Source organism: Clarias gariepinus, chromosome 27 (assembly GCF_024256425.1).
Source record: "Clarias gariepinus isolate MV-2021 ecotype Netherlands chromosome 27, CGAR_prim_01v2, whole genome shotgun sequence".
Lineage (NCBI taxonomy): Eukaryota > Metazoa > Chordata > Actinopteri > Siluriformes > Clariidae > Clarias > Clarias gariepinus.
The window spans coordinates 12,287,542-12,313,518 of NC_071126.1; the positions used below are offsets into that span (position 1 = coordinate 12,287,542).

The following is a 25,977-nucleotide window of genomic DNA, read 5'->3' on the forward strand; positions in this document are numbered from 1 at the left end:
TTAAGTATGTGTTTCATGGCCTTATTTCAGCTACTTTTATTTTTACAAAACTTACTAACCACGCATAATATTTTTTTCCCTAACAAATGCAAACATGTAAATTCATTTTGGTCACATATTATTATTGTAGAACAGTTTGTGCTGATTACAAGAAAAATACAGGTTGGTCAATAATATGTTATAAATAGCTGAAAAAAAAGCACAAATATCAGAGCATGTCCAAACATCTCAAGGGCCCCCAAATCACCTCGGGCCCCAGACGGTTAACCACATAAGGCATATTTTAGGTTTCAGACATTTAAACACACATATGTACTAGTAAAACAACACATGTTGAGCTTGTAAAATACACAAAGATGTCTATGGAAGCAACAATAACAACCCATTCAAATCTAATTTGCTCATGTGTTTTATTCATAACAGATACACATAGTGTAAGTAACTATAAAGTTCACTCTATTCTTCACACATATTTAAGATAAAATAGAATGAAATGATGGATGAAGTGTGTAAGCATATAGTGTTTCACCTTTCATGTTTGTTAATTCAATACTGCTGAATACACCTAATCTTCCTGAAAAATAAAAACTTTGTTTTTTATTCATATTATGTTTATTTGTAATGTGTATCTATTCGAATAACAAAGATAAATTGACACAGATTTTTATCTTTGCTCATTCTGCTCTTTGCTTTATTTTATACTTTGTTACCTAAAAGGCTTTCTTTTTATAAAAAAAAAGTCTAATTAGTTTGTGTGTACGGCTCAGACAACTTGAAAAATAGTAAAATCAATGAGAAACAATTATGATGTTATCCTGATATATATATATATATATATATATATATATATATATATATATATATATATATATATGTCTTTGACCTTCATTATGTACATTTAAATTATTATATATGGTATGTGGTTTATTTTGATCGGTTAACTGTTTTTGTGGCGTTTAGTGCTCCTCAGCGTGTTCAGAGAGAGAGAGATCACATCACACATATGCTTCTTCCACTCAACTCTTTAGGTGAATTTTTCCCTGGTTTTTGTTCTCCTCTTCGATTTAAATATGGTTTCCCAGCGTCCTTCAAAGCTTTTCTTACTCTGCCCTTCCATTTGTGTGGGGAAGGGGAGTGACACATTCCAATCGGCCACCCATTTACAAATGAATGGGAGTCAATTGTCGGTGATAGTTTAAAACCAAGGGGCCATTTGGCCTACCTCTGGTAGGGCTGAAGGGGTCAGAAAAACCTGGTAGTTCTAGAGCTTATGTACAGTAAGAGCTTTTTTTCCAAGGAGGAGAGTGATGGAGTGTTGTGTCAAATGACCTGGCCTCCAGAATCACCCAATCTAAAACCAGTTGGGATGGTTTAGGAACAGGAAAAACAGGTGGAGGAAAAACAGACCAGTACTCAGCACCTCTAGAAACTCATTCAAGGTTATTGGAAAATCATTCCAGGACACTACCTCAGAAGGCTGACTGAGAATGCCAAGAGCATACTGTACAAAGTGGTCATCAAAGCAAAAGCCGGCTACTTTAAAAAATCGAAAAATCTAAAACATATAAAGCATTCTGTTATAATTGAATTGGCTTTAATAATAAAATACGATGTTGAAAACAATAAAAATAAAGAAAAAACATGAAGGTGTGTATAAAGCAAGCTCTGAGATGTTAAATACCCAACATGGTAAAATGATGCCAACTGCTAAGTAGCAGATATCACCCGCCTGCAATTATACTGCAGCTGCATATAGCTATATAGCATAGATATACTGTAGGATCTATCTATCTATCCATCTATTTATCTATCTATCTATCTATCTATCTATCTATCTATCTATCTATCTATCTATCTAAAAAAAAATTATAAATAGCAAGTTTGGGAAGTTCATTTTTAGCTACTCCACTGTCAGGTATAGGTGAAGTGGGATATTTATTTTGTCTGGCTTTAATGGACGCTGGGCACTGTGGCTCCAGCTTGTTTTCCTCTGAGATAAATTGTACGGGAGATGAGGCCAGGCAGACGCCACTGTCTCAGGAAGAAGAAGAGATTCATTACTCCCCTGACTTGCCTCGCCTATTGGGCCTCATTATTTCCTCATCTCCATCACTATGAGGAAGAGTGGAGATGGCTGGCATTGGTGCTGTCTATCCATCACAACCCCCAACCCCCCTGCACCACCAACCTTTGCAGATGGCCCAATCAAAAATGAGCGGCACATGTTATTGAAGAAGGTAGGCACCAGAAAATAAGAGCCACAAGGAGTCATTGGGCAACCACTAAACAGCAATGGAATGGTGTGTGTACACTTTGACACTAGGTTTCTTTGCTATCTAATTGACAGTCTGGATCAGATGTAGAGCAACTTTTTCTCAGCTCATTTAAGCTCCTTTAACTTCAACCGAGAGTGAAAGCTTCCTAGTGATACCTCTATACAGTACATAGGTGTAATGTTGGTATCAATATTTAAATAAAAACCTAATTTTGTTACCAGTTCTCCTTACCCTATTAGACCAGACTCAGTCACCAACATCATCTGCTCACGTCTTTCCAGACCCTCTTATTTTGATGGGTCTTGAATATATCCTTATTTCCTACACATTTTAAAAAGTGTGGGTTTGGAATAAAAATATTAAAAACTATAAAACCCAAAAGTTCAGTGAGAACATGATCCCCTAAACTTGTGGGATGTCATGGTTGCTTGTTATGGTCCAAAATACCCATCTCAACCGAAAAGCACATCTGAAATGAAGTAAAAGTTATGCAAACTGGTTTCATAATACAGCTGTACACAAGCAGAAAAGTTTACTATAGTAAACGTTTTTTTCTTCCTATTTAAAAAAAAAAGTTATAGTAACAAAAATTCACGTAAAAAGACACATGTAAATTTTTCTAGTGTCTATAGTACATTTTAACTAAAGTAGATGAGTTGAAGTTTTCTCCCTCTAAGTGCTTGGTGGTAACCCTAAAACCCTGTATACATGTGCCCATGTGTTTTTATGTTAAATATATAAATGACTAATAGCTTGAGATGACTTTGGTTGTTCTGATATAAGGCTACTGTACTTAATCAGGAGTTTATAGCTGCCTATTGCTTTTATTAATTTATTTATACCCAGTGCTAGATGGCTGTGGTAGTTCAGCGGGTTAAGGCTCTGCATTACTGAGCAGAAGGTCAGTGGTTCAAGCCCCAGCTCCACCAAGCTGCCACTTCTGAGCTCTTGAGCAAGGCCTTCAACCATATCTGCTCCACGGGTGCTGTATCATGGCTGACCCTGCGCTCTGACCCCAACTTCCTAAGCTGAAATATGCAAAGAAAAGTGATTCACTGTGCTGTAATATATGACGAACAGGTCCAGCCCAAGGCATAGGTGAAATCGGCCTAGGGCGCCAAATGCGGGGTGCGGGGGTGCCACACTGGCCTTTTTTTCTCTCTCAGTTGAGGTAAACTTTTTAAAACGGTACTGCTGCACTCCTGCTATGTTATATTGATTTAAGACAGTTTTTTTGTGAGTTGTTAACATTAAAAACCAGAGAAATCTAACTTTATTTTTCAGCTGCGTCTGTGTAGTGGTGCACGTGCAGTATGATAAAATACGTGCATAAAATTTGGCTAAGTGTTATCATAAGCTCGTTTTAGTCTTGTTCAGTGTTTTTTTTGCTAAATGCGTAACAGCTTCTGTCTGACGCATAAAATGGGTGAGCTCATGAAATGCAGCTAAGCCCCAGGTGCTTATACTTCGGATATGGCTGAACCAAAGTTCTGAACTGCACCTGGATTCAAAGTACCATTACATTCAGTAACATTACGCTTATCTAGCTCTGTTTTCTGCACATATCATAATCTGAATTGATCTATCTATCTATCTATCTATCTATCTATCTATCTATCTATCTATCTATCTATCTATCTATCTATCAATAGCACAGGAAAGTAATACTGTGCATTGTAGTCATTCCTCATCGCATTAATATTTCTGTTTAACCAAATGTTATGCTTCTAAAATGAAAATGCACAATCACTCCTGATTGCAGAGTCATTATTAGTCTAGATTTGCAGTTCAGGGTGAAGGTCAAGGTCTTTTAATAATATACAAAGCCCTGAATAATCTAGCCCCATCGTATATTTCTGACCTTTTGAAGCCCTGCAGTCCGACACGGTCTCTCAGGTCTGGTGCTCAGCTTTTACTCACTGTACCTTTTCAGTAGCAGCTCCTAACTATGTAAAGAGCTGCTCCTGTTTATCAGGCAGGTCCCTACTCTTCCTTTAAATCACACCTCAAGACATTTTTATACTCTTTGGCATTTAATACAGTGGGAAGACTAGGTGACTATACTCTTTGACAATTTTTAAAATTTATTTATTCATTTATTTATCTTTATAGCTTTATTGGGATTTCGTTTTTATGTTGTTCTTATTGTCTGATTTTTATAGCCTGTTACTGTGTCTGCAGCTGTTTCAGGATTGTACAGAGCTTGGGTCAACCATGTTGTGTTTAAATGTGCTTTATAAATACATTTAACTTTGATTTTAGATATTTATTAAAATAAATAATTATTTAAAAAGACGAATGCAACTACCTGCCAAGGGCATCTACAGACTCAAGACCAGCACTGGTGACAAATAAATGCTTAACTTAACTTTTTTTACTGTTTTAGTTGTAGGAAAGCTAAATAAAATGCACATATTATTTTGTGTAGACATTTTGTGTAATATTAGCCACTTTCCCAAACTCTTTAATAATACTGTATACAGTATAATTGTATATAAATAAATTCAGTAGAATTCAGTAGATTAGTGTCAAGTCGTGCTAATTACAGACTTATTATTGTGTCATGCGTCACAAGATTGTTAAAAAAGGAATTAATTTACTTTAGCTGTAGAAAATGTCAATATTAAGTTGTGAATGTCAAGACTAATAGTCACAGGGTTGACAGGCTTTAACAAACAATAAAAAATGTAAGCTATGAGTCATGTTTATTTAATGTTAAACACTAGGGTTGCTTATCAATTAAGGAGTCACTAAAAAGATATATCCTTCTATGTTAAGAATGAATTAAAGCTTTAAAAAATGCATACTTTAAAGTAAATAGGTTCATATTATTACACTGATTTTTTTAAAAAGTGTAAATAATTGTAAACAATGCAAAACGTCAAGTATGTTTAAATTCAACTTAAATAAAATTAAGTACATTTGCAAAATTTATTTATTTTAGAAAAAATAGCCATAATATCAATTTGCAAAATCCACATCATAATAATTTTAGTATATTCAGGTAGGCAAAAGGGACAGTGCATTGTGTCGTGTCATTGAATGATAACATGGGAATGATGCAGACTGCACAAACAGCTTTTTATTTACAGAATTCTATTTATTTTCTTCGAAAATGAATAATAAATTATTATTTTTTTCTTAATTAATAAGCATATGTCATCAATGCAGTTTAATAAAATGTGGTGCTAATTGTAAAATCTAGAGTCAGCCCCTTCAGTGCCTAAAATACAATTTTAAAAAATCCTTGTTTAAGTAACAAGCTCAGCAGCAACCTCATTTCACCTCTTGTCTGTTCTAACCACTCAGCATTCAGCATCACCAGTATACTAATCACTAGCCTGATCATCTGTCTGCTGGTTTATGCCTTCACCTAGATGATGTTTTATGCTTAAATGATTTATAGGTCACTGTGTGGCTTAATAAAAAAAAAAAGTTCTTTTGAAAACTGCCCAGGGACAGAGACTGAACTGAAATGAAAGCCAAAAGCCGGCCAAAATTGAGAGCGAAAAAGAAACCTGGACAACTATCCCTTAAGAGTAGATTAAAAATACAAGAAAGTTTGGCTCCTTTCAAGCAAGTCATGAAAAAATAAAGGGTGGGTCAAGACTTGTGCACAGTACTAGAATACAGTGGAGCCTCGGCATACGAACGTCACAGCTAGCGAATTTTTAACTTACGAAGTAAAATTTTGGCTGGATTTTGATTTGACATGCAAAACACTTTCCGCATCCACTGGTCGCGCGCATTTCTGGTTTCCACACTTCCAGTTTCTGCACTTCCGTATACAGTATAGCACCATGAGTTCAAAGAAAGTTTACCAGGATGGTACCAATAAAAACAGGGGCCACTTTCAGTAGAAATCAGTTTTATACTGTTCTGATTATCCAAAACTTCATAGTCATAGTTTAATGGTACTATTTCCATGTGGCAAGAAAAATATCACCATCGTAATTAATGCTTAAGTAAGGTTTAATGTCATTTTATTTATCTTTAACTTTATTAATATGTTTTTATTAATATTTCCAGTTTTTTTATTGTTTTCATGTGCAAAAACTAATTAAAGTGTTGGAAATTTGAAATTTTTGGTAAATATGTTTGAGCGTCTGGAATGGATTATCTGCATTTACATTGATTTCTATGGGAAAAAGCGCTTTGTTATAAAAATTTTTGAGTTACAACCTCACCTCCAGAACGAATTTGAATTTATATGGCGAGTGTCCACTGTACATCAGCTTAATTGACGTCAAACATCATGACCTTTAACTAATAATAATAATGATGATGTTACACTGTGATGTTATTGGACAAAAACTTATGGAGTAAATTAAGGCAGATGTACAACTTTCTACATCTTGCTGCATTGATTTTCAAGAGGGCTTGCTTTAAAAGGCTAATGTTCACAATGTTTACTGGTTAAATTTGACCCTGATCAAAAAAATTAATCGAAGTCACAGATACACCTCCATGGTTGAGGGTTTGATGCCAGCCTCAGGTCTGTGCGTGTGTGGAGTTTGCATGTTCTCACCATGCTTGGTGGGTTTCCTTCTGTTTCCTCTCACAGTCCAAACACATGCAGATTAGGCTATTTTACATTTTCAAATTGCCCATCGTACGTGAACGAGTGTGAGTATCTGAGTAAGTGTGTCCTCAATCATTGGGATTAGCATGCCCTTCCGGTGTGTGCCCTGAGTACCCTGGGAGAGGCTCCAGCCCCCCTGCAACCCTGAACCCTGAATAAGTTGTATAAAAAAAAGGAGTAACTGAGTGAAATTTATGCTAATTTTGTTTGTGTCAGAGTGCTACATTAAGCAGATCTGTAGGCGTGAAATGGAAATGTTGGTCAAGTGTCAGCCTTTTTTCCGTAATCCTTCCATCTTTTCAGACATACTGTATTTTATCTAGTGCCCTGAAGGGTTCCTTAATTTGCCTGGATTAAAAAAAAATGACATGTTTGTTGTAAAGCCATGTGTCGAACCACAGTATTGGAGTTTTTTCCTACAGAAAACTGTTCATGGTAAAATTAAATGCAGGCGTGATGTACTGTAGTAGGGACAGATGTGAAGTTAAATGGCTACCACCCTAAAGTAGATCATGGAGCATGGACCAGTGTTTAAACTGTTCATTTTTTTTTTCATTTCAACACTTTGCAGTTACATTTAATGTTGTGAAACATTGTCGAGATTACTTAGTTCTTGAGATCACTTGACTTCAGCAACACATTAATTTGTCCACCAGTTTCTCCTGTTTTTCCCCTGTTGAATGTAATGAGAATTAAAGTGAGGCTTGTCATGTGACTAGGATACCAAAAGCCAAAGATAATTCATGTTGTAGCTGTACCAACTCTTTATGCTGTGCTGTTTGCTCCTATATGACGGCAATGTCCGTTATTTCTTTTTCCACTTGTCACGATTAGATGTACTGTTACACAGAGGTAGTTCACTCACTCATCGTCTATATTACTTTATCCTGTATTCAGAGTCGCAGGGAGCCTGAATCCTATCCTAGGAAGCTTAGGGCACAAGGCGGGGTACACCCTGGAAAGGGTGCCAATCCATCGCAGGGCACGTACTTACACTTACTCACACACTACGGGCGATTTGGGAATGCCAATTAGCCTAATCTGCATGTCTTTGGACTGTGGGAGGAAAGTTCAATGCACCGTACCGCCTTACAGAGGTAGTTATGGTTACTTATTGATGTCCCATGGTCTCCAGTAAGTGCACTGAGTAGCTTCTGCCAAATTCCACACTTTTCCACACCTAGTGATGCCTTAGTGGTTAGCACTTTCGCCTTGCACTTCCAGGTTCCAGATTCGATTCCCTCCTTGCATCTGTGTGAATGGAGTTTGCATGTTCTCCCTGTGCGTTTCCTTCTACAGTCCAAAGACATGCAGATTGATCTTATTGGTATTCCTTAATTTTCCATAGTATCTGAATGAGCATGTGCGTGTGTGTATGTGTGTGTGAGCCCTGCAAAGCCTCCCATGATAAGCTCCAGCGACTCTGTATACAGATAAAGTATAGATAAAGCTTTATAGACAATGAGAAGACAATGATGTATTCTTGTAAAAATAGACAATAAATAGTTTTAATAGATAAATGGTTTTATCCCAACTTACATCTAGAAGCCTTTTCTAATGAAACTTTCCGTTCAGCACACCTGGTGATGTTTCTTAGGTCGATTATGGAAAGCCATTAGGGTCAAACTTGGTCATCATATGATTAATTTATGTAGGAAAATATTAATAGTAATGTGTTATAATTTCTAGATAAATAGTTAATGCATTAATATTGACAGCCCCAGTTATTATCCAATTTTTTGTTTTAGCACGCAATCCCAAAATTCCAAAAACAATACTTTATCCTATGTGCGAATGTAACGCAACCCCTCGCTGATCATCAGACAGTAGATTCACTAAAACTGGATTGTGTAGGAAATTAAACTCATAACCACCTTTTGGCAATTATATTGGAAGGATTTTTGGATTATCAATTAATCCAGGCTTAACCAACCCTCCCTGTAAGGCAAACATTAATTCTGTCTGCGACAGAGTAGTAATACCCATGAAGTATACATTGTCAGACTCACTTTTGCTATCATTTGAAAAGACTGCATCATAGGAGCGCATGCATTAGGGAGTGTTTGACCTTGATCTCAACAGCTGCAAGTGAGTCATTTGCCTTCATTTTTCTCAAAATTAGTTGAAAAGATCTGCCAACTGAAACAATGAACACATCAAATAACATATGCATTATTCAAGGAGAGAAATATGTAATCTACATGTGCATTGTCATGTAATGAGTGCGAAATGAGGAAAAAAAAACAGTCAGATCTTGGGCTGCATGTATAAAATGAATTGGAGAACTATTATGTACATACACATAAGGATTCATGATATTTCTGTGTAAATGTTGCAAAAAGTAACATAAAAAAAATGAATAAAAAAACTTAATTGATTATGATTATAATAACCTCACAATTACTGTATGCTTGAGCCATGTAGTTTTTTTTTTTTGGGAAGAAAAATTATATTTCAACAAAAAATAAATGGGATAATTTCTCTCATTTTTCTGTAGAATATGCCTTTTGCTGTATGAATGTATGTTTGCCTGAAATATAATAATACGTTTTAACAAGTTTAGATAATAAAATAGAAGCCGCAGTGGCGTAGTGGTTCGCACGGTGGCCTCGCACATCTGGGTTGAAAGTTCGATTCCCACCTCGGGTCTGTGTGCATGGAGCTTACATGTTCCACCATCTGAAGACATGCGGGTAAGGCGAATAGGCGTTCCCAAATTCCCAATAGATTGGCACTCTGTCTAGGGCGTACCCCATCTCAGGCGTCCTGTGACCCTGTACAGAAAGAGAAGTGTAGGTGTAATAAAATGATATAAAAGCACTTTTAGTAGGTTATACGTGTACTATATGGCCAAAAATGTGACGCCACCATATTCCAGATTTTGTCGCTTTGCCATTAGAGTAAGCTTTATTTTCTTCTGGACAGGCTAGCCACTGTGTCTGCAGGGATTTGTGTTCATTCAGTCACAAGAGCCTGGGCTGCTGTCAGTGGTCCAGTTTATCTTGAGTGTTTCATTTCAAATTCAGTGCGGTGGTGTACAGAGGCCAAATACCAAAAAACATATCTTTGTTTCAAAATGTATGCACCTGGCTGTATATATAAGGAGGAATTGGTGTCCCTGTTACATTTGGACAAAATTGAAGAACATTAAAAACTAGTTTTACTGTGACTGAATTTCAAATGATGTTCATTTGATCGCCAAAATGATACTTTATATAACTTTCTTTCAGCTGCTCCAGTCAAGCAGTCACCACAGTCAACCATCTGCTCCGCACACACGTTTTATGCCAGATTTCCTTCCTAAAACAACAGGTCTTGGGACTGGCACTGCATGCAGTGGTGGGGTAGTATGGGGCGTGGCAACCACTGACGGCGGGGCTCAAACTCGGATCCTCAGATTTCCAAATCAACAACCTAGAGCCTCAGCTACCATAACTGCCTGGCTGGCAGTACGGTGGCCATTGAGTCCCGCTTCTCGGTCTGTGTGCATGGAGTTTATTATCCTTCGGGTACTCCGATTTCCTCCCACACTCCAAAGACATGCAGTTTAGGCTAATTGGCGTTCCCAAATGTCTGAATAAGTGTGAGTGCCATTCAATGGATTGGCTGGATCCAGGGTATATCCCGTCTCGTGCCCTAAGTCCCCTGGGATGAAAAATACCAAAAGGCTTCATTGTCAAGTTATGTGTCACATCTGATATCACTTTAATCTTTATCACTTTGAATATTATCGGGTTTGAATGAATTACAGCAGGCATCGTTTTGTTCTTTTGCTCATTTGTTAAAATAACAAAGGTTTAATGGAATGATTCATTTTGCAAAAACTGTGCCTTGGCATTAAGGTTAAACAAAGACAGAGTGAGCACTCGTGGGCAGACTGTAGGAGGTTTTGGAGTCTAAGGTCAGATCACTTTTATACTATTTAGATATAAAATAAAACATGATAAATACACAGTGAAATGGAAGCGTTGTCAATTATCAACCTATGACACATGGCTAGACATCTTATCAGCAGCCGTTATTATCAACTCTGCTGTTTAAAGAAAAATCACCCAGAGGTTTAGGTTTTCAGCTGCATCATTTCCCTCCGTGTACAGTAATATGGTTCCCTTTTACCACTATCCGAAGCAAGGGTGTTTATTCATCATTATTCCGCCTACTCATATTTCCGTGAGATAGAAACTCGAGCACAGGTGAGTGATGCAGAGGACGAAAGCTTCGAACGGAATTTTTCAATTATCAAAGAGTAAGGCATACTTTCGAATCTCTGCAAGTTAATAACGGAACAAAACATCTGCACCGAATAGCATTTCAGATTTAGGACGTGATGTTTATGTTTTTTCTCCGCGGAAGTTTTTTTGACAGGAGTGTTTGAAGTATTATTGCCGACTTGCGAGTGTTACGTTATGTGCTAAGGTGACCATTGATATCGATATGCCGTCTCTGTTCTTGTGCTTTGCTGGATTTATAATTACAAAGGGAATTATAGAATTTCTGCCTGCCGAGTTCCCTTATAAAACTTTCTATTTCCGTGATGATAAGTCTCTTTGCAGTGGCAGCTTTAATTTGCAAACTGATAGGTGTGCAGTATCGGAACGTTCGAAAAGTCGCTCTTGCTCGACGAAACCTTGCTGCGAACAGACACTTAATCTTGCCTTTGCCCGAATCACAATTTCAGCAGCCAGTCTTAATATGTGAAATCATCCATCTAGCCCTGAGAGAAAGGCATGTTTGCAGCTTGGCTCCACGCATGGAACACAGCGGACGCTGTGAGCTGTTTTAACATCTTAAGAGCTGAGGGAGTGATGACATCGTTTTTACCCATCATACCCCTGTGCCTGGTAATAGCCTTTCCCTTCTAACACCTTTACCTCCATATCCCAAGGTAAATAGCTCCTGGGGAATTAGCCTGGTCTGCCTTACGCAGGCTATGATTGTAGCAAACAGCCTTATCTGCTGCCTCATTAACTATAACATCTGCAAGTTGCCACTTTGTCCGTTGCCACATTTTCAAGTTGCAGACAAATAGCTTATCTTTATCCTAATGGGGCTATTTTTACATGGAAAGTTGCAATGCGGATGTCACCCGGGTGTGCGGTGTCTCGTGTAATCAAGCTGGGACGGTGATTAGTGCCACCCAGTCAGGGTGAATTTAATTCCATTCCTGTGACACCTAGCAATGACAGCTTGATGGGGGTTATCTCCTTAATGACTGTTGTAGATTATACTGGGAGAGAGTACTGTATTTGATTAAGACCCCAGCCTGCTCAGAGTGGTGCTCAGGATTATATGATGTGTATGAAAAAAAACTAAAAACGGTAGGGTGAAAAAATGTCCTCTATCTCACAGCGTGGTAAGGGATATTTACGTATCATTGTGAACTCTGTAGTTTTTTTATTTTTATTTATTAGGCATAGTTAAATAATTAATAGATGTGACCTACATTTTTTAGGAAGCAAAGATGGGATAATCGTCTTGCTCTGTGGGTGGGAGGGAGAGCTATTTCTCCTTGTCCCGGTGATCAGAGTGACATTATCCAACTGTGCAGTCATGGATATTAAAAAAAAAAAAAAAAGGTATTAAATGTTCTCCTTCAAGCATATTTGACTGCCCTGTGATGTTGAAGTAATGCTGTGGCTGGCTTTAAGTATCTCAGCAGGATCATGCTTCAGCCTTCACCCTCACAGGTTGGCTGCTGTGCGACTGGGGAGAACTGGCCGGTGGGCAGGAATTAAACGTGCCTACAGTAAATTAAATGTACTTTGCCAAGCATATCATAATCATAATTCATAATCATAGTTCTGAGATAATAATTAATCCGTTAATAATACGAGAAAACTTTTCAAACAGCACCTTTTTAATTCAAATAGTCAGTAATTTAATAGAAAATTAAGTAGCAAAGGTACCTTGTCTTCCACATACTCGGTCTACACATGGCTCTGTTGAGTGACATGTATAGCCACGCCCACCTAAACGGAAAAAGTGCTAAATTAGACAAAAGAAAAAAGCGCTAAATGCTGTGACATAATCTGACTTATAACTGTTTATAACTTTACTTTTCTACATTGTTTTTATTTTACTTATGACCAGTGATAAGGAAGTTACTCAAAAAAGAAATCTACTAGAAATTACTACTTTAAAGTTACTTTGACAACATCTGTCACAGCGTGCACCTGTGATGGGCGTGCCTCGACCTGTTGAGCGCTCCTCGCTCACTCCATAGGCGCCCTGCAGGTGCGCGAAGGGGCGAGGTCGCCTGTTTGGGCCGGCTGGCGATAATTAATGTTAATGGGTCTCAGGTTTTCTCCACGTTAAAAATCCAGCCCTTTTTTCACTTCCTCCCTCCTTCAACCCTCTCCTTCCCCCTTTTTTCTAAACAAAATAACCCCTTTTCCTCCAAGACCCCGCCTCGTGTCCGTGTGTCTGTGATGCCACCCACGCACAAAGAGTAAATCCATTACAACGTCAAATGTAAAACCACAAATCCCTCCGACGATTGATTAAAGCGCATGCTCGTTAACTGATGCTGCCACACAAAACATGATTTTTAAATCCATTTTGGTAAAATTTTCTTTGATTCATTTTAAATCTTTCTTTTCTTTATATAGACAGGTTGTGCTGTTGTCTTACAGCTCTGTAGTCCCTTGACCTTGAGTACTCTGTGTATGCTCTTCCCATGTCCTCATGGGTTTTACTTCTGGTTTTTGTGTTTAGCTTCCACCTTCCGAACAAACATGACAGTAAGTGACAGTCAAGTCACAGATCAGCCATGACCCGGACCAGAATAAAGTACGGATGAATTCACGCATGGATGCCTAAACCTTTTTAAATAGTCTCTGTATTAACAAGCCTCTTTGCAGGCGCAATTTTAATTGGCAAGCTGATATACGCAAATTAGCTGACCCTTAGAACGAGATGCCATAAGTTTCTATGTTTCAGGTGGTGGATCTTGACACCTTTGCTAATCTGCGACTACAAATCACTGTCCTGTTGCCCTTATCAAAATTGTTGAATGCTTCCATGACATGTGTGTTAGCATAAAAAACGGCTACGGTCTGTATTATTTGCTCTTTGAATGCGTCAGTAAATTGCAGTTACAGAAGGGCGAATTAAAATTCTGATTATCGAAGAAACAGTTGCCAATGCGATTACAGAAAACGGACCTATGATTGTGATTACAGCAGAGAAAATTGCAATTTAAAAAACACAAAATAGGGAATTACATTGGCAGCTCTGGAATAATGAACTGAAAAATAAAATTTAACGGGTGCAGACAGTTGTAAGTGCAAGGTTTATTTAAGTCCAGCAAATAATGGAAAATGTTAAGCAAGGTCAGGAACAGGCGGAGGTTTGGCGGACAGAAAGAAAATATGAACAGGACAAATCCAAATTTAAGAAAACCATAAAACAAACCAGAAAAAAAGAGAGAAATAGAATCAGTAAACAAGAAGCATAAAACAAAGGTTTGCCAAATCAGGCAGTGGTGCACTGAGCGTTGCATGAGTGTTTTGCGTCTAGTTATATAGAGTGTGTGGATGGGTCAATGGGTGTGCACTGAGGTTTTACTGAGCTTGCTGGAGAATATGAGTTCTCCTGGTAACTTTGTCACACTCACTCCTTTATATTTTTATGCAAATCGCAGGAGCGTACATTAGGTTTCAATTTGAAAACTGTTCTGTCTTGTACTATATATTTTTTTCTTTAACACCATGCATATACTCTTTCCAGTAATGTTATTTATTCATTTATTAATTTAAAGGTATATATGGAAATACTGAATGATTTTGTACATAATTGTGCAGACATGATGAACATACAGTCTACAACAGAATTGGTACAGCAGTTAATATGGTGCCTAAGACTTTTGCACAGTACCTTATATATACTGTATATCCTTTCCATTTCAACCATTTAATTACCTCATTTTCTAATCGGCCTTGAAACCGGCACTGCATGCAATGGTTATTGTAAGTGTCCTGCCCGAGGACCCAGCAGCGAACCCCCGACCCTCCAACACAGAGCTTCAACTGCCTGAGCCACCAGTGCCTAATTATGTCCTGTATACTGTATCATTATGTACAGTATTTATTACGCGTTGTCCATTATCTTAAAGAGCATTTGTGGCCTGCGAGTTTGCTATAGTGTGGGCACTTTGCTTACAGCTTCAGAATTTAAGCACAGAAATCTATCAAGTGTGACTGCTGCTTTGGATGATAGATACTATAATTGCGCTATACTGTTGTGGGTAACAACATCAGCAAAACTGATATATGGTATATTGGCGGTTGGCTTTTGTTTGAAATTCATAGTTTTTTAATGCAATCTGCACATTTACATATTTATCATTCATAGCTACCAGGGCATATTTACTTTATTTATTTCTTTTATTTTTTTTGTTTTTTTGTACTGACCTATAAATAACTATCTGACAAACTTCATGCTATCTCACAGCTGCTCACACAGTAACATTTAAAGGTTATTTTTAAAGAGCAGACAAATTCCTACAAACCTGCAAATGCAATGACTACATGCTAAATTCTATATACTGTACGTCTCATTGCCTTTATCATGGCAAGCATGTTTAACATGTAAGGATGCGCGAATCAGTCTCCGGGGCAAGCCGTGTTCTTATCACGGCGACGCAGTCAAACACAGCGGATCAGATAGGAACGGTACAAAGTGTGCCAATAAACTTTGCAGCTCCTCCTTTCTTTGTAATGAATCAGTGTATTTATTTAAAGCAATCGTCTCTGCCAAAACGGCCCCACTCAATTGCTTAGTCCTATGTGTTGCCTTCGTCTTAAAGGTAATTGCTCCTACCTGCGTGGCTGTAATGGATCCTGGATGAAGTATTGACCGTCTCTAGATTTTGATTAAGGGGCTGTTGGGCAGAACGTGTCTTAATGAAAGTGAGGAATCAGCATTCTAGTGGGCACCCTGCGCTCTTTGATTAGGCTGGGATCTTCATTCACCCTGAGGAGGATTGAAAGGGGATGCTAAATTAAAGGGTGCGTTTACTGATTAACATTTTCAACGTGTTCTGTATTTCCTCTCTAAATTGTAATGGCATGATTGGAGAACGTTTATTAAGATGGTTATGGACTCCATGACTGGGGGAAAAAGGTCAACACTAATCATTTCTGATTCCAGCTCAGAATGTCATATATTCTCTATTTATTTTTTTTGTTTGTTTGTTTGTTTGTTTATTTTTTTTACTTAAAGCAGGACAATGATGCCCAGAGATTCGAATCCGAGAAGCATAAGCATAAGATGAGCATTACTGATTAAGAAACGAACTATCATACATATCATGATTTAGCATCAAACTTAACATAACTATGGAATATTATTACGATGATTATTAAAAGTATTGTTTTTGGACGTCAGACCTAAAACACACACACATTGCGAAGGTCTTTTAAAAGATGTTTGTCATATTTCATATTCACTTAAACTTAGTCTTAGTTTCACATGAAATCATATTATCTGTTACATCTTTTTAGATCTTCTTAAACAATGTTTTAGCTTCATAGTATTCTTAATCCCAGACCTATTTGTATAGCATTTGTATAATGTGTTTGCGTGTCTGCTTGCTTTGCAGTAAGGCATGCTCAAAATAACACATGCAGCTTCAATCCAGTAGGAACGTCAGTGTTTGTCACAATTTCGTCCAACTAGAGCTTTCTTGTTCATGCAGGTCATTTCGAAAGTTCAGGTTAGTGTTGTACTGTATATATGTAGGCAATATAATAAATAAAAAGTAACATTAGATCTGAGCAGTAAATCAAAATAGAGCATTAAAGCTTGCAGTGTGAACGTAGCCTAAGGCAGATTAAAGTTATATCGAGTTGTGCTGAGAAACAGACTGTTTGTGGAAGATGTAATATACTGTAGTAGGTCCATTGTAGTGCTTAGCCAGTGTCCTAGCTGCAGGCATCAGCATTGCCGGGCACTGATTAAGAAAGACGGCATGTCCTTGTGGGGTGGTGGAGTTAGTAAATCGGAATTGCAATCTGGCAGCCTCTATAATTTATTTATTTTTTCCCCCTCCACAGTGGAAGGAAATGACAAAAGTGCAAAGTGACCTGCCCCGTTGCAACATTTACCTTTCACCCTTTCACCATCTGGCCTAGTGCTTATGTGTTCCTAGCGTTAGTACCCGACATTGACGGGTAAATAGTTTTAAGAAATAGTTAAAAGGTTTAACTAAGCTGATCAGATTTAATGTAATCAGTGACATTATTTCAGATTGAATCCCATGTACATGTCTTTCTGTACAACAGAACTCTCTGCATAATGTATTAATACAAAGAAATAAAATTTTATAAGGTGGTGTATCTTTATGAGGCGCCGTATAGGGCTTAAATCAAACTTTACTCATGCACACACATATGAAACACTTGCATACACATATATGAAACACTCACACATACATATATACTACTAACTGCTCAAACAACTACATATGAAACACTTGCATACACATATATGAAACACTCACACATACATATATACTACTAACTGCTCAAACAACTACATATGAAATGCGCGCGCACACACATACATACTTTCCGCGCACACACATACAAACTCTTCTCGCACATTCACCTATGAGATTCTCAGTGTAACCGGAAGGCATTTCAGTGTAAAAGAAAGGCATTTCAGTGTAGACGGACTTGTCGCTTTATTCTCCCTGAATGGTAGTACTGGTTTGTATCATCACTGCTCAATCACATGGCGTATTCAGAACTATCCACATAATGTCTGAATATTTCAGCGGCAGAAAACGCAGGTGATGATTTGCAAAAAGAAAACTGAAGCACGGAATCTTTGGCTAATATGTCGGATCCTACAACAGAAAGAAATACTGTTTTGTGAAATGTGTTTCCTCGCCTTCGCTAATATGAACAACTCATCGGAATCCCACGGGACAAACATTGTTCCGACCCCCCATATCACCCACTTTTGTGGTGATAAATAAATCACTCGTTGTCTTCTAAACTGTCCATTAACGGTCTATTTAAGAAACGCTACTACTAATCAGGGAGAATGAAGTTCATATACATTGAAATGACTACTCCCTACACCCTACACCCTACTCCCTGCGCAGGAAATGTCTGATAAGGGAACTTCACTCTACAAAATTCCACCATTCAGAACACCATGCAACGTCACTTCCTCCTTGCGTTACCATGGTAACACAAGCACCTCGGATACCTGCTGCTGTGGAAATTTCACGCTACGGACATTAAATATAGATTATTTATTGAAACAAAAACTGATACCATAAAAAAATATAAAACGTATTATTTATTTATTTATTTTTACAGATTACTAGCCTATATAATACGAATGGTTTCTTTATTAAATCAAAATGTAAATTATTGTGTCCTATTTATATGATGTCCTCGCCTCGATAATAATTATAATAAAAATATAAATTCTTTTTCGAGTAAAATTTTTTCACACTCCAGCGATATGTAATGACTTATAGGAAATTATCCATTCCCTTTTCCGCTAAACTAAAGATCCGTTGTTCACTCGTTCCCTACACCGCTACAGTTGGCTTTGTGCGCGTGCACAGAAAGTATGTATGTGTGTGTGTGCGTGCGTGTGCGCGGAAAGTGTGTATGTATATGCGCGGAAAGTATGTATGTATGTGCGCGGAAAGTATGTATGTATGTGCGTGAAAAGTATGTATGTATGTGCGCGGAAAGTATGTATGTATGTGCGCGCGCATTTCATATGTAGTTGTTTGAGCAGTTAGTAGTATATATGTATGTGTGAGTGTTTCATATATGTGTATGCAAGTGTTTCATATGTAGTTGTTTGAGCAGTTAGTAGTATATATGTATGTGTGAGTGTTTCATATATGTGTATGCAAGTGTTTCATATGTGTGTGCGTGAGTAAAGTTTGATTTAAGCCCTATACGGCGCCTCATATATCTTACACCTTGTTTACGCTAAGTTGAAAATAACTTCGCACAGGAAGAATAAACATACATTGATCTTCTATTCTTCTTTGAAGATTCAGTTTTCATAGTTGACTTGCCTTTTTTTAATAAGCCATGCTGTATCACATGTTTGTTTTATGTTTTGTAAGGATTTGGGCACATTACGGTAGTTTCTGTGTCTACCGCATGCTCTGTGTATTTAACGATAAACTATCATGTTGATTGACTCTGTTGAGTGATGCGTATAGCCACACCCACCGCGAGAAAAAAAAATGTCCAAAAAAAAAAAAAATGCTGGCTGGTGTATGACATAATCTGGCACATAACTGCTCATACCGTCACTTCTACTATGGTGCAGATTTAACTTCAGGGAAAAACCTGTCTAGCCAGATGCTGTGACAAAATCGGCTAGACAGACATGTTAACATACAGAGAGACAAGACAGAAATTCTGGTTTCTAATCATTTAATGTATAAAATGTTAAGATCATAGAAAGACCAAGTTCTGACCAACGTACAGACGAAACGTTTCTTTTATTTATAGAGAAAATAGATATCTGTATGTCTTTGGGTTCTTTGAGTTTGGTAAAAGAAGCTCTGCATTTGCCTACGTTTGTTTAAATCAAACCTTTGTCCAAACTATGGCCAGAGATTACTCTTGCATTTCATACAGTATGTGGAACCATTTGTTCATTTAAAGCAATTGTCTTCTAAATATTGAAAAGATGTTTTTGGCCCAGTATAGCTCCAACTTGAAAGAAGAAACTTTTTCTCTGAATGTAGTGTTTATCTCGGCTGTTCAGTCATTAAAATAGTTTGCCAAGTTAGAGACTCCTTTCTCTTTCAAGGACTTACACAGAATACATTTTAAATCTCTCTTGCCTATTCAGGTTTAAATTGTGATAGGGAACAAGTTGGAGAAAAGCCAAGCTTTTAAGTTTTAATCAAGCTCGAAGTACATTTTAAAAGTCTCAAATAATGCTTTCAAATAAATGCTTCCAATTAGATACTGCAACTCTGTAATTTTCTTCACATGAGCCTCCAGCTAAAAGAGGAGCATTTCATCTCAGTCAGAACGGCGCCACGGATGGACGACAAAGACGCGCACCTTTTTGTATCGCGCGTTGCGGTTTACTTCCTGGCCCCTTGTCGGATGGACAGCTGAGATCCTCCTACTGTTTTGAACAAACATGAAAAATTTAATAATGTGTTTCTGCTCATTGAGATTTAATTATGTTACTGGATTTAAAATCATTATATTGTGCACAAAAAATACACAGCTAAGCAAAAGCTAGAAATCCTGACAGTTTCCACAATTCAAAGTATTTAAAAAAAACTACTAAGCTAAAATCTAAAATAGTTCATTTTTCTGAGTTACTGTTGGATATTGCTTAGTTTTTACACAGTTATTTTAAAAAAGTAAAAAAAAAAAAAAAGGACCTGCCAAATCTGTGAAAAGCTTAAAACGGAGCTTTTGTTTAATTGCTGTTTGCACAGGAAGCCCTAGTAATTATTAGTTCTATGTTGTATAATTATACAAATGTATTTATCCTAATTATAACTATCACATTTTTAGTAGAACTGACAACAGTTCATGCAAATAACCTATTTTTATGCATTTTTTTTTTAACTATGTCAAATTTAAATGTGTCCTCAGACCTGGATGACCCAGTTGTAACAGTTCACCAGAGTATAGGCGAAGCCAAAGAGCAGTTCTACTACGAAAGGACAGTTTTCCTCCGCTGTGTGGCCAACTCCAACCCTCCGGTACGCTACAGCTGGCACAGAGGCCGAGATGTTCTGTCTCAGGGCTCAGATAAGGGTGTGGAGATCTACGAACCCTTCTTTACACAGGTAAGAGAACTTTAATGGCTCTTGAACACATAATACAATGTATCTGATAGAGATGGAGGGTAAAATATTTATTTGTGAACAAGAATTTATAATACATTTATATATAAAATATGTTGATAATAATAATATGTTGATATTGATAATATATTGAATTGGGATATAAAATCGTAAAACTAACAAAATCACAATACAAATTGAATCGGCACCTAGATGTTCGTGAAATTGTATTGTCTGGTCCCTTATGAAATGCAAAACCTACTGCACCTTAAAAATAAATAAATAAATAAATAAAACCATCGATAAATGGCATAAACACAATGAGAAAGGGTTTCTTTCCACTGATGTTAAACAGCACCGAAATGTATATGAATTGAACAAATCTGATTGAATCTGATTAAATGTATATGATATATATGCTATATTATTGTTTTCATACAATGTATTTAGACTCACTGAAAATCATTAAAACCCAGAGCTAATAAGGTAGAGATAAGGAGAGGAAGAAAGCAACATGCCATAAGCTTTTTTTTTCATCACTTTCAAACAGACCCACAGAAACACAGAGGTGGCATATCAAACCCAGCATGGGAATATCACTGGTAATTAGCAAAGAGGAGTGTGTCTCTTCCATGTGGGGCTTTTGTCTCTGCCTACACCAACTCTCCCCTTCCCTGCTGAGAGTTTCCCAAAAACAACAAAAAAAATTAGCAAAGCACATTTGTGCATGTGTTGTTTTTTTGTCATTAAATGCCAGCTTACCATTTCACCCATGGAGATAGCCAGAGGTAAGAGAGACTGGTGGCGGCATTTGGTCATAGAGCCTGGGCAGTATCCAGGGCAGTCCTAAAAGCTTTACTGGTGCTGCTTGTAGAGTCAAACAGCTGGATATTATAACAGTCAGAGTCATGCCTTTGATTTTATTTTCCTGCCTAATATCCTTGTACACCGCATAACCCAACTTTCATAAATTTAACAATTTAAAGTAATTTTTCCATCTATTAATCAGATCTGTCTCCCTTTTTTTTCGATCAGTCTGTGTCTGTTCGCCTCCCTCTCTCTCTCTCTCTCTCTCTCTCTCTCTTTCTCTCTCCTTCACTTGATCTTGTTGCAAACAGATATATTTTCCGGTGAGGTTTCTGTAAGAGGCTTGGCGTCTGCATGCCAAAGAGACTATGCTGTGATATCAGCCATAAGCAGCCTACTGGAAGAGAGATGCTACTCCTTTAACAGAATTACACTGAAAGCTTGAATGATGACTAGAATGAAAGCGATGAATAATCTTATTTCTAAAGCCTGGCACATTACAATCTGTCTAATATTCGAATCCATTCTAATGAGTTGGACGAGTCTGAAAGATTCATCCCACGGACCTTCTTACAAATCCGAATGCTTTGATTGGTTGAGATGCTCATAAGGCGCTCACAGTTAGCTGAAACAAAGACTCGGCCACTCATCAAACATGAACTGGTAGCAAAGTGCAACAGAGCGTGAAAGTACGGCACAGCCAATCGTTTTTGTAAATGAACATTCAGAACGCTGCCTTTGAATACAATGCACCGGATTTGCTAAGACTCCACTAAATGCTATCAGCAGGGAACTGTGTGCAGGTGTAATTAGTGCACCGCTTATGAGGGGTTGGACCTGAAAAAGAGGATGTCTTGGCTGAGCCTCACAGCACACGTTCAAAAGAAGCAACGTTCATAAGGTTTCCTTTGACTTTACCTGCTTTACTATGATAGTCTTCAAATGGTAGATCATTTGGCATATATCCCACCGGTCCTAGAGCCATGAAGCTGGTACTCTGGTACCTATCCGAATGTTATTCCCCTTGCTAAAATTTAAAATGTTTAAAGTTTCAGGTGGATGCTTAAAGTGAAAGTGTTGTTATGGAGAGTATAGCAGTAATACATGTCATGTTTAAAATATGAAAAATAGCTTTTTAGATGGAGTGTGATTGTGTACGTTTGAATTATTTCTCTTTGGAACACGAAGTCAATGCTTGGCAGGAGCTAAGGTGTTAGATAATACATTAATAGGTAACCTGCCAAATCTTCTCCTGGAGACTTTGTGTCACTTATTATTATTATTATTATTATTATTATTATTATTATGTAAAATAAAATGTGACTTGAATCATCATCATCATCATCATCATCATCATCATCAATATAATCCAGAAAGCAGTAATGTAAACATTTGGAATGTAAACAAACAAAAACATAACCAGAGAAACAAACAAACAAACAAACAAACAGACAAACAAACAAATAGGTAAATAATTTCAGGATAATGAAAATTATTAGACTGTCTAAAAAAAAAAGCAATTGCTGTAATCAAGTTAATAACCGTTTAAAATATTTGCAAGTGACTCACTTGCAAATGGGGAATTGAGGAAATTAACCCCCTAAATGAACATTAAACATGCATTAAACTGTGACTAAATTCATTTTATTTTAATATAAAACATTAATATTATGCCTCTGTATGTTTCAGTTTGAGATATCACATATTTCATGTGTTATTCTTTTTTTTACAATGTTGATTTTTGCTTTTTTTTTATGGAAGAGCACTGTACAGTATATGTCTCTATGTGTTACAGTACAGTACATAGCAAAGCAATGGTGACTGAAAGAGATTTCACCAGGTGGGGTATAATTGTTGGAAATAGCAGCAGGATTGGGGTGGGTGCTCTTTAATTTGCTGAGCCTCAGCATGCTGCAGCATCGAGTTATAAAGCATTCAAGGACTGTGTTACAGTCTGAGAGAGACCGCACTGGAGCACACATTTGCACATTGTTCTCTGTTTCTCACTCTGAGCTGCAGGGGGAAACAAAGATCCTGAAGCTGAAGAACCTGAGGCCCAAAGATTACGCCAACTACAGCTGCATCGCCTCTGTCCGAAATGTGTGCGGCATCCCTGACCGTAGGGTCATCTTCAGACTCACCAACAAAACAGGTCGAATACATATAAACACATTTCATTTATTAGTTATATATCTAATACCTATATTGTTGTATTGTGAAATATAGTAGGTGACAAGTGCATGTAGTTGTGATCATCAATAGTAGAGTTGTGTCTAATTGGTTTATGTGTTCATTTGTATTAGTGGGTGGTAAATTTATTTGCGCTAGAACATGCACCAGTGATAAACATTAATAATATGTTGGTTATATAATATATACTAATGCGTGGAAGTTTGGGATCACTTGCAAATTTCTTGTTTTTTGTTTAGCGATTTATTTTCCCCATTCTACAACAATGCTGGGGATTTCAAAACTATGAATTAACACCTATGGAATTAGGTAATTACGTAACAATAACAACAACAACAACAACAACAATAGTCAGTTGTTATATTAAAACATGGAGGTCAGCTGTTCTGGAACAGTTCGTGCAAGAACAGTCTTGTGTCAAGTGCATCTGCAAAACCCATCAAGCACAAGGATGAAACTGGCTCTTATGAAGACCTTCCCAGGAAAGCAAGACCAAATTCTACCTTTGCTGCAGAGAGGTTCATTTAGAGTTACCAGCCTCAGAAATCACCAATTAACAAACAGCACCTCAGATTAGAGCTGTAGAGCTTTACAGATCATAAGTGGCAGATAAATCTCAACATCAACTGTTCAAAGGAGATATTTTGGACGCCTTCAGCATTGTTTTATAATGTAGAAAGTAATAAAAATCAGGAACGACCATGGAGTTAGAAAGTGATCCCAACCTTTTGAGCAGTAGTGGATGTATATACTGTACTGTATATATTGCTTAGCTTGAAATATGTAGATCACACAGCCAGTTTTTGAAGTTATTCCGTAGCTGCTTTTGTAATAACTCCATCTTTTCTATTTACATATTCTACATAGTTAAACAAATTCATCAGGTTCGCCCAGACTGTTTTTGTACAGACAGTTGTGACCTTTTCATTCATTAGCCGTAATGAAAAGGCTGTATGAAAACATAGCCTGTTACAGCCCCACTGAGACCCCACATTGCATCTAAAGAGCACATTTAAATACAACAGACAATACACACAGGTGACACAATTGGATTATATTGTTGTATTATGAAAAAAGAAAAATTAAAATTGACTCACTGAATGCAAGGATTATACACTGAATCAATTTACATTTCAAATCGTGTTGGCTGAACCTGTGAGAATTTGTTATTCTGGGGGGCCAGATGAGGTTGGGGCTAAATGCTATGCTTTAAAAAGCATCTCTCTATTTAAGAAGGCTAACTAACCTGCTCATGTCGTCCTGGCCTCTGCAGCCTCGCCGTCCATCAAGCTGCTGGTGGAAGATCCAATTGTAGTGAATCCTGGACAGACCGTGTCTCTGGTGTGTATCGCCACGGGTGGTGAACCTCCCCCCACGCTGACATGGACCAGTGTCTCAGAGCACCTCCCGGAGAAAAGTGTCTTAAAGGATGGCACGCTAACATTACCAGCCATCTCTTCTGAAGATGCCGGCGTCTACAGCTGCATCGCCAGCAACAATGTAGGGAACCCGGCCAAGAAGTCAACCACCATTATTGTCCGAGGTAAAGAAAATTCTTCATTAGAAATTAACATAATTGTTATACTTTCAAACAGCAAGACAGACCTGGAATAGTGACACATGCCACAAATTTGGACAAGACATGATAGACTATATTCAGTATTAATGCAAGGGCTTTATTAAGTATAACTAAAAACATTTTATTTTATGCATAGTCATACACAAGCATAAAATACTGCTTAACAGTCCTTTTAATGTTGTTAAGCATGGAAATGAAAATGTGTGGTTTAGTGTCTCACACAGCTTCAGCGTTGTAATGCCGTGGACGCCATTTCAGGCAGTGCCTCCGCCAGCCTAACGAGCTTTTACAAAGGACCCAATGCCGCTTGATAGTTAAAGCCCTAAGGCTTAAAAAAAATTACAAAAATAAAAAAATGACATCCGGGTGCGCATCTCTATAATCTCGCTCAGAGGCCTCGTGCTACTTGAAGCTTTAATTAGATGTAAGGAAAAGCTTTATTGAGGGAAATCTTAGCTTCAGAATAATCGAATCAACTATTTTACTTTGAGGGGAAAGTTGTATTAAAGGAGAGTGCTGTTTCCTTCTAAGGAGTCCCTCAGCTCTCATGTACAGTATGTTCTCTCCCAAGGACTGTAAGAAAGATTTAGCAGATCCAACATGGTGCTTTGTTTGCTATCACATCCCTAACCAAGACAAGACCAAAGGACCTTCCCAACCATGGTGACTTCTGTACAGTACTGTAGCTACCACCCCACATTCAGTCCTACTGTCATGCACTGCATGTAACCTGCACTTG

The 25,977-nt window shown here is 37.6% G+C and overlaps 1 protein-coding gene across 1 annotated transcript in view; it reads left to right on the forward strand.

Annotated features, from left to right (window-relative positions):
* Positions 1-25,977, forward strand: part of mdga2a (MAM domain containing glycosylphosphatidylinositol anchor 2a) — a 225,656-nt gene that overhangs the window by 107,304 nt on the left and 92,375 nt on the right. The window contains exons 4-6 of the mRNA XM_053489383.1: positions 20,469-20,665; positions 23,489-23,621; positions 24,933-25,202. Of these exons, the coding sequence (XP_053345358.1) occupies positions 20,469-20,665; positions 23,489-23,621; positions 24,933-25,202 (600 nt within the window). The remainder of the gene's footprint in view (positions 1-20,468; positions 20,666-23,488; positions 23,622-24,932; positions 25,203-25,977) is intronic.